Here is a 10,397-nt window from a genome sequence, read left to right as displayed (position 1 = left end):
ACGGTGGCCGGGAGGCAGCGAGAGATGCTCCGCACGTTTTAGGTAAATGGCTGATGCGCCCCCACTTACTCCTGTTACAGCTCTTTCCTCTTTCTCTCTTTCCCTTTCTTCTAGCTCTTTTTCTTCTTCTCCCCCTCTTATCTTCTTCCAACTTATTTTTTTCCTCCACCCCTCCTCCTCCTTTTTCGTGTTTCAAGTCAGAGTCCCACACCTGTAGCTCAGCCTCGCCACATAGCCCATGCTGAGCCGGCCGGTGGTGGAGCACGCCTTTAATCTCAGCCCTTGGGCGGCAGAAGCAGGTGGATCTCTGGGAGTTCGAGGCCAGCCTGGTTTACAGAGTGAGTTCCAGGAAAGGTTCCAAAGTTACACAGGGAAACCCTGCCTCGAAAAACCAAAATAAATAAATGAATAAATATAGCCTATGCTGGTCTTTACTACCTCAGCTTCCCGAGTTTGCGGATTACAGGTTCTGTCAAATTTGTTTTCCTTTTTAAACAATACCTTTAGTATTTAGTATTAGCAGTGACACGTAACGATAGAGCTGCACAATTAAGGCATTGTTAGGGTCCAAAAGAAGCCTTCAAGAAAAGAACAAGAATCACGTGTGTAATAAACAAGAGCGCTGTATTAATTCCAGCGTTGGGGTGGCTCATGGAGACCCACACACACACACCCCTCAAGAAGGTCGCAAGCTCCTTTTAAGCAGAGTTAGGGGAAATCCAAGGAGGAAGGGTTAATCTGGTACTGATTGGTGGAGGAAAGATTAGTCTGGGGGCTGATTGGGGGTCCTAGTGGTAGAGACCTTTCAGCAGCAGGGTAGAGAAAGCTATCTTTAGTTATCAGGAGACTGCTGCCGTCTGCTGAGACAGCAGAAGGCCAAGGAGGCACCTGGTGATTTGTTGCCCCTCAGTTGTGTTCCCACCCCACCCCCCACCCCCAACCCCAAACTGTTTGCTCACCTCCAGCCACCTCCAGTAAACCGAAACTAAGGCCTGATCCCTAGCAGGGGCTATGAGAAACCTGTCATGGCTCTTGTCTCTATCCGGGCTACTAGGCGTGCCTATTAAAGCTCTAGTTTGACACCCCCACAGACACACACCCTTTCGGGCATCCTCTGCTTGTTGGTTCTTGATGCACACAACACATAACTATCAGGTGATAGATTGGTGGTATAGGGCTTTCCATTGCAATGTTAGGTATCCATTTCATAATGGGTCCCAGGTGAGGGGCTGACCGTTTCCTTGGTCTGGCATGTCTGATAAGTTCTTGGGCCTGGTTTTCCTGATAGGATTTTGATATACCCTTGTGCCCCCATAGTTTCTTTCTTTCTTTTTTCTTTTTGAGGCAGGGTTTCTCTTTAGCTTTGGAGCCTGTCCTGGAACTAACTCTTGTAGACCAGGGTGGCCTCGAACTCACAGAGATCCGCCTGGTTCTGGCTCCCAAGTGCTGGGATTAAAGGCGTGTGCCACCATTGCCCGCCGCCCCCATAGTTTCGATTCATCCCAGAAAATTTACAGATTGACTCCCATCAAATTTACATCTTCGACTCTCAGGAATAAGTCACTTACCAGTCTGTACTGGATGGTTCCCGACAGATGGTGTATGGTGTACCCAGAGGCTGCAGTCAACCTCCCCCTAATGGAGTCAGAAACTACTTGCAGGATGGAGTTTCCAGAGGCAAGGGGGTATGAGTTGGAGGCCAACCTGGTCTACATATAGGAAGTTCTAGGCCAGTCAGAGGTCCACAGTAAGACCCTATCTCAAAGTAAAATGGAGCCTCCCAGGACAGGGGACATCCTGGCCAAAATATATATATATATATATATATATATATATATATATATATATATATATATATATATATATATATATATGTTTTAGATAATATGGAGCAACTTAGAATAGGGCATAGCCAATAGGGCAACCCAGCAGTGCCCAATGAGATTTCTGGGCTCTTGTGTTCCAGAATAAAAAAATTGGAGCAAGGACACCATTTAATGATGGTAATAGACATCATTTGTTAAAAAAAAGAATGCTCCCAGATGTGCAAGCGGGCAAACTATCTGGGAAATGTACCCTAGTGTCCTGTCACAATCCCCAGGCTTCTTTCTAAGGAGCTGAAAGATGATCAGTTTTCTATAAATTCTATGCTAATGAGGGACATAGTCCCTGCCCAAGAAGGACCATAAATCTCCCTTTATCAATTGGCTGGAGAGGAGGCTTTGGTTCCCCTGTAATAGGAGTTGGGATCCTTATATCATAAAGACTTGAAAATATCATAGCCAAAAGGTAGAAATTTTATAAGACTAAAAACATGATTTTTAAGCAAGAGTAATATAGTATCACCAATGGCTCCAGAAAGGGCCAGAGTCAGAAAATCCATCTCCATGCTTGTCCCAGTTTGTGTACTACATGCTTGTGTAGTTTGTTCTTTGGGGTACCGGCCCCCAAAAGAGGAAGTGGTAGACATGGAGAGCAGTGAAACTTCACACATTTGTGTGAATCCCACACATTCGTGGTGGGATTGTAAAATGTCTTGGCTATTAAAGCCAAACTAAAACAACAAAATAGAACACAAAAGTTGGGAGTGGGCTGTCAGATGGCCTAGCTGATTAAGGCACTTGCCACTGAGCTGAGTTAAATTCCTTTAGAGCTCCGTGGTGGACCGTGAGAAATGGCTCCCTAAGTTGTTCTCTCATCTCTACATGTTTCTGTGCCACACATATACATGCTAAATAGATACTTAAAATGTAAGAGAATTTATAATAGACAAAACTTAAATATCCACTTTAGGCTAGCACTGTGGCTGATGGGAGGTCCTTCTGTTTATTGTTACTTTTATTGGCTGATGAATAAAGGGTTTTATTAAATAATAATACAGGCAGATTAAAGCTAGGCAGGAAATCCAAAGAGACAGAGAGAAGGAAGACAGAGTCAAAGAGATACCATGTAGCTGCCAGGGAAGCAAGCTATGAGGTAAAGTATAAACTAATAGAAATGGGTTCATTGATAGTTAGAGCTAGCCAGTAGGAAGCCTAAGCCATTGGCCAAACAATTGTAACTGATACTAAGCCTCTGAGTGGCTACTTGGGAACGGTGAGCAGAGAGAAACTGGTCCAGTGGGAGACAGGTGAGACGGAGAAAAGTCTCCATTCTATACATACAAGTAATAAATTAATATTTAAACATTTAAGAAAATTTATAACAGACAAAAGCTTGAAGATCTATGTTAGACTAGCATTGTGGCTACACAATCCCAGAACTCAGAAGGCAAGGCAGGACTGCTATGTATGTAAGACTAGCCTGGACTACAGCATGAAATTGTTTCAGAAAATAACAAAAACAAAGTCAAACTACTAAACAAAGTGTATGACCAAGATTCTAGATTTATGGGGCTGGAGAGATGGCTCAGCAGTGAAGAGCACTGGCTGCTCTTCCAGAGGACCCAGGTTCAATTCCCAGCACCTACATGGCAGCTCACAGCTGTCTCTAATTCCAGTTCCAGGGTGCCTGAGATCCTCATGCAGAAAAAAAAATCAATACACATAAATAAAAAATAATAAAAGTATAGTGAATATTGAAAAAATATTCTAGATTTATGTAAGAGATCCTACTCATGAATCACCTCTGGAGTATCTCCTGGAACTCATAGTTTGCATGCTTATTCCTCACCTGGCGGTCCAATTTTGGGAGGCTATGGATCCTTTAGGAGATGAGGCCTAGTGGAGGGACGAGGTCGTTAAGGACAGGTTCCTGTCCAGGCGTGGACTCCTCTGCTATGTGCTCCTCCTACCATGAACTGAGCTGCTCTGCTCTGCTCTCCTTTCTATGAAGGAGAGAAATCCTGAGACCGTGAGCCAATCTGTTCCTGCCTCAACTTCCCCTTGTCAGGTACTGTGACCTAGCAATGCAAGTGTAACTATACATTGCCTGTTTAATAAACTATATAAATGTTCTCCTACTGATAAAAGTAATATTCACCAATCTGTTACATGCATGGTCAGTGTTTTATTCTTTGAAAATGGTCTTAAAACATTAAGTAAGGGTGAAAAGTAAAGTATAAAATAGACAGTTTTATAAGGATAAGTTATAACACAGGTAATGATTAGTCACTCTGAGGAAATTTGATCTTAGAGCTTATGATGCACCCCACTGGCAATAGCACCCAGGTTTGCCAAAAAGCCAGTCATCGTTTTTCTCTTGTCTGCATAGACTTCTTCTCATTGGCTATCTTCTGCTTTTGTTGCATGATCTCAGAGTCCCTGGAATAGAGAAAAGAGTATTACGTTTTTACAGGAAAACTGTTTTCATGCGACCATTGCTTCTATACATAACCTTTTTTGGTACATCAAAAGGCAACGTAAGAGACAAAAACAATCATTTTTTTTCTACTTTCATGGATATAGAAAAATAGAAAAGCAAAGAATGGAAAGGCAGTTGAATACCATGTTACTATTATCATGGCCTTAGGCATTAAACACATTAAACATCTCAAAACTCTTTCATTTCGATTGGGAGAAAAGAGAGTGAGGGACAGAGTCTCACTGTGTAGCCATGGCTGTCCTTGAATTCACGGTCTAGACCAGACTGGCCTCAAACTCACGGAAATCCATCTGCCACTGCCTCAGCGCATTTAGGCAGTCTCCTATATACCCTAACAGAAACCTAGGACTCCAGTATAAATGTTATAATTCTTTTCTGTTTTTGTTTTATTTTGTTTGTTTTGAGACAGGGTCTCATATAGTCCACGGATGGCCTTCAAACTGATACATAGCCAAAAAAGACTTTCAACTCTTGATCCTCTTGCCTTCATTTCTTGAGTGTTGGAATTACAACGATCCAACTTTTTAAAGCCCTAAATCAAATCATCAACACTTAACATTGGATTACGATAAAGAAATACATGGTATTAGAAGAACTTTCTTAACCTTTGTATCTCCCTGGTTGAATCTTCATATCATGTAACTATGAACTACAGCCAAACTACCTTATCTAGGTGATCTATGAGTTAGTGGGGCCCATACTTACACATATATTTTCAAATGCCGTTTTTTATATTTAGTGGTTGCTGAATGTGGTGGTACACTCCCATAACCCAAGTTCTTGGGAGGTAGAAGCAGGAGATCAGAAGTTCAAGGTCTGATTCCATTATATAGAAACGTCTAGGCTAACCTAGAACTACAGATGAGTTATCCATCGACGTCCCACGAAACATAACAAATATTTAATGACACTAGGCATCAAATCTAGGGCCTCATTCACAGGTGAAGGACTCCATATTTTAAAATACACTACACAGCTACATATTCAACATCCTCTTCTGGGTATGGTGGTTCATACCAGTAATTCCAGGACATGGGAAGTTAAGATTACTACCAGTTCTAGGCCAGTCTAAGCTATATATTGATTTCCAATCAAGTCTGAGATACAATGTGAAGCCTTGTCTCAAAAATAAAGAGATCAAGTAAAAAAAAAAAAAAAAGTCACCTTCTTTGAGCCAAGCCCTATTGGTTTTTGTTTTTTTGCTTAAGTCCAACAACTTCAGTTATTATCCCCATGTTTCATATTAAAAAACAGAAAGGGACAAGATTGTTCAACAATTAAGATCAGTTGCTGCTCTTGCAGAGAACCCAAGTTCAGTTTCCAGAACCTCTATGGTAGCTTACAACTGTCTGTAACCTCAGTTCCTAGGGATTCAGTAACTTTTCTGACTCCATAGCTATCAGCCATGCAAGTGGTATGCAGGCAAAGTACTCGTACACACAAAATAAAAGTAAGTAAATCATTTTTAAAATCTATATATAAAATAGGCACAAGACTAAATAATTTGCCTCAAATCACATAAATACCAAGATCTGGCTAATTTCAAAACCGTGAATCTTTCCTATGTTTTTAAAACTTAAATTCAGAATTAGATTTTAATTCAGTATTGGCTAATTCTCTAAGAGGACACTTCAATAAGTACAACTGAAAAAAAAAGAAGGAAAAACTACAGAGAGATGAATTAATTGAAATTCACTAAGTGGAATTAAGAACAAGTTATTTTTATGCTTCAAATCAAGCTCTGGTATTTGCTATATAACCTTAGTAATATCACTGAAGTTCAGAGCCACAAGTCAGATGTGGTGGCTAATGCCTGGCACCCAGAATTTGCAAAGCTGAGGCAGAAGAATCCTAAGTTCAAGTGTGGGCTATAATGAGACTTTGGGCCTCAAACAACACCAAACCATAACCTCACTTTTCTGTTCTTCATCCTGGTGTGAACACTACTTTCAGGGTCATAATGGGTAGAGGTATGTCACATATAGTACATTTGAAGGGAATGAGTATTAGCTAAACAATGCTATTTCTGGGACAGGCTAGAATAGATTCTCCAATAAAAAGAACATTTCAGGTCACTGATGTATGCTTGTTTTACTTCAAGGAGAGCTAACAGAAACCTAAGGCAGGTTTATTGCTCTATCAGTCATTGTCACTGGGGCTGTGGGGATGCCTCTACAGTTCCTGCTACACAGGCAGGAGGATCCACAAATTCCATGTAAATAGCAGGGCATGGCGGTGTACATCTAAACCTCAGGCTGGGGGACAGGGCTTAGGCAGGGCTTAGGCAGGCACATCTCTCAGGTTCATCTGGCCTGTCAGCCTAGGCAAACTGGTGAGCTTCATAGTTAGTGAGAGACCCTGTCGAAAATAGTGGAGTGACGGAGGAAATATACTTGGTATCAACCTCTGGCCTCCACATTCACACATGTGGAGACCCTTAAAAGTACTTGAAGCATGTACACACATAAACACACAGTAACTATCATGAAACAAGAGATACTTATGGTGTGGTGGTCTCTTTGACCACTAAGGCCAGCAGAGTAATGATCACAAGATTGATATAAAAAGGCTGTTCAGCTCAAGAGGACTCAGTAGCTTGTGTTGATTCAAACTTTGAGAGTCTAAAACTGGGTACTTTATTTTAGGCATATTTAAGCACAACAAAATTTGGAAAAAGTTTCATGGTGATAATTGTTTCAATCTTGCATGCACAACAAAGCTGAAGACATGACTACATCAAAACTCTTAGTGATGTACAAGTGACATTTTCTATAAGATAGGTTTCATAGATTAACCAAGGAAACAGGCTCAAGAGAGGCTCACAATAAAGAGCTAGGGAAGGACAGAGCTACAGATTGACCAAGACAAACATGCTCAAGATAAGGGTCTGCAGGAGCCATTGTGTCCTGGCCACACAGACAGCACAGAGGTCACCAGGTTATTTTCTGTTCCAGCCTTCTGGGTGGAACACAGGTTGTACATCTCTCTCCTTTGAAGAGTTGTGTGTCTAACATTCCTGGCTTCCCTAGTGCTTAAATGTGAGCACAAGGACCTACATGCCTCTTCCATTAAGGGATTTGATCTCATTGACTAAGAAGTCTCAACCATGGTTTAACTATTATGATAGGTAAAATAAAACTTGTTTAGTGTGCTTGGCGGGGAAGGAAAGGCAGAGGAGGATCAAATTCAGAACCTCACATATGTTAGACAAAGGTTCTACCACATGATGAGTTTCATCTTCAGCCCTAGCATGCTCCCATCCCATAACCACAGAGGGTCTCACCAGATGGGCTGGCCTTAAACTTGATGCAAACTGAGGATGATCTGAGCTTCTGATTTTTCTGCTTCCACCTCCTAAGTGCTGGGATTACAAGCATGTGTCACCCCTGGTTTTTTGTAGTGCTGGGATTGAACCCGAGGCATTGTTTTTATTTCTAATGCCCAGACTCATCTCATCACAATTAAATTAGAACAGGGTGTAGAGTAATGGCTTCAATAGTTTCCAAGTTGACCCCCATGTAAATGATTGCGTAATAAACCATACTGAAGCACACCTAACCTCCAACTTCCTTATGAACAATAAAATCTCTTTAGAATATGGAGTGTATGTAACTCAGTGATTGAGTTAAGTGAAAAAGATCCTAAATGAAATCCCTAGCACAGGGGAGTAAACCCAGAACTTCAGGCATGTGAGACATGAGACACTAAGATCTAGCTCCAGCCAAGATCCTTGTCCCCATGGAGCTTGCCAGGAGGATGAGATTGGTATGTTCCGGTTCCCAGTTTCTCGTATCCTATACAATGACAGAACTTGTAACTTGAATTTCTTGTATGTATGTATGGTCTGGGGGTTGAGCCTGCAGCTCAAGTATCCAAAGCATGTGATGTAACACTGAACTTCCTGATGCTTCCAGGTCCTCCACTCCCCTTTGAACATGGTAATCTGCAACCTCATTAAAGATTTTTCCTGTGCCAACAAGACATTCACACACAATATATGTAAAAGAAAATTTTGAGGCATTTATCATCTCTTGGGACTATCTTGTCACGTAGTCCAGGATGGCCTCAAGCTCCTTATTCTCTTGCATCAGCTTCCTAAGTTCTAGGATTACAACTGGGCAACACTATGCCCTAGGCATTAAAGTGCTCCTGGGGCAGCTATGTGTTACCTGTCATACCCAGTCATCTCAAGTGCTAGGGATGGAACAGCTGTACAGATGTTAGGCAAGTGTTCCTGCTGCTGAGCTATACCCTCAGTGCCTGCCTCTCCTTGTTTTCTTTTCTTTTCTTTTCTTTTTTTTTTTTTTGAGACATGATCCGTAGGTCTCTGTAGCCTATGCTGGCCTCTGAGTAGCATAAGGTCTTCTTTTTTTTCTTTTGGTTTTTCAAAACAGGGTTTCTCTGTGTGACCCTGGATGTCCTGGAACTGTCTTTGTAAACCAGGCTGGCTTCAAACACAGAGATTCGCCTGCCTCTGCCTTCGCCGCCCCCCCGCCCCCAGTGCTGGGATTAAAGGCCTGCCACCACCGCCTGGTGCATAAGGTTTTATATCAATCCTGTGTCTGTATCTCCACTCCAACCCCAATGGACCCCCCACAAGCCTGTACTTTGTGGGATTTTCAGAACCCTGAAATTGACTGAGCCACTTGTTATTCTGACTCCTTGGGGCAAGCTGTCTGCTTTGGAGACATTGTATCCTGTTCATCTAACAGTTCTTACATACGGAGGATGATGTTTGCAGTTTTCTCTAATAAAGTCCTTACAGTTGACAGGGGATACAAGAGAGTCTTTGCAAACAGCTGACAGCTTCAGGGCTTGAAATTCCTCATCCACAGGCTGGGATGATGACCTCAGCGCATGGTTTTAGTAGACTTAGGGCTACCCAGATCCGCAGTGTTAACCCTTAGTGTAGGCGAGGCGCAGTTCCAGCAAGGGTTTAAGAATGTTCTTCACTCATTCTAGAAACATGGCAGTCAAACCACCACTGACTTGAAAGTTCTCTCAGGACCACTCACCTCTGCTTTCTCTGAGAGGCAGTCAAGCTATCCTCTTTTCTTTTTCCTTTGCTAATCTCCTGGGTTTTTTTCATATTTTTCTGGCGGGCAAGTTCTCTTTGATTTCCACCTACAATGATAAAAAGTCATGTTCTTTTCCCCTCCTCAAAATTATCAGTAACTAAATGAAAGGGTCTTTATTTATGAGCCTTAAAGTTTTATTTATTTTTTTATTACTAAGAAAGCTCGTGGGGGGCAGAAGCAAGGGAATCTCTGAGTTCAAGGCCAGCCTGGTCCACAGAGTGAGTTTCAGGACGGTCAGGGCTACACAGAGAAACCTTGTGTCGAAAAACCGAAATAAAATAAAAATAATAAACAACTTTCAAAAATAAAAATAGCCATTCCAGTGGTTGTGCACCCACGCCAGACACAAAATAAGTTCTGCCTTTGTTGGGTATGTGTGAAGAGAGATGTGGACTGCGTCGTTCGCCCCAGACCGGGTTCAGCCCATTGCACTTCGCCGGTCACCGCCAGCAGAGGGCTCCAGGACCGTCACCTTCGAGGACCAAACAAAAGAGCTGGAGGGCGCCCGGGCTCCCCCGCAGCCTTTCCGACCTCAGGAGCCCTTACAGCTCGGGAACCTGGTCCCGCCGGCGCTCGCACACGCTCTCGGTGGGTGCGGTCCTCACGCACACCCACACCCGGGGGACGGGCACCTGCCCTGCCTGCGCGCGCGTGTGTGAGAGTGTGTGTGTAAGTGTGCGTGTGTGTAAGCGTGCATGTGTGAGAGGGTGTGTGTGAGTGTGCGTGTGTGTAAGTGTGCGTGTGTGTGTGTGTGTGAGTGTTCGTGTGTCCCGCCCCCTCCCACTCCGCTGGGGCCGATTCCCCCACCCAACACCCGTGTCCCTTAAACGGTCCGCACACTCACGGGCCATGCCGACCACCAGCCGGAGACTGGAAGACAATGACTCGGAGAAACAGCGGCCGCTGGCAAGCTAGGCAGCCGTCGCCGCCCGGCGCTGAGGAAGCTGAGCCCCGCGCGGGCCCTCGGTGCGGCCTCGCTCTGTCAGCCAGCCGCCC

General features: G+C 43.4%; 1 protein-coding gene across 1 annotated transcript; it reads right to left on the bottom strand.

The window, feature by feature from the left end:
• Positions 1–3,988: 3,988 nt before the first annotated feature.
• Positions 3,989–10,397, bottom strand: LOC125405190 (small EDRK-rich factor 1). The gene is made up of 3 exons (XM_048441563.3): positions 10,246–10,397; positions 9,339–9,447; positions 3,989–4,262 (listed from the first exon to the last, which is right to left on the bottom strand). Exons 1-3 carry the CDS (start codon positions 10,250–10,252, stop codon positions 4,187–4,189), a joined length of 192 nt encoding a protein of 63 aa, XP_048297520.1. The 5' UTR covers positions 10,253–10,397; the 3' UTR covers positions 3,989–4,186.

This window comes from Myodes glareolus, chromosome 15 (assembly GCF_982192425.1).
Source record: "Myodes glareolus chromosome 15, mMyoGla1.1, whole genome shotgun sequence".
Taxonomy (NCBI): Eukaryota; Metazoa; Chordata; class Mammalia; order Rodentia; family Cricetidae; genus Myodes; species Myodes glareolus.
This window is presented reverse-complemented; position numbering and strand designations above follow the sequence as displayed.

Coding starts and splice junctions, on each gene's coding strand:
- LOC125405190 (XM_048441563.3), bottom strand. Junction 4,263..9,338: donor GCCTCTCAGAGAAAGCAGAG/GTGAGTGGTCCT, acceptor TCTCTATTCCAG/GGACTCTGAGATCATGCAAC.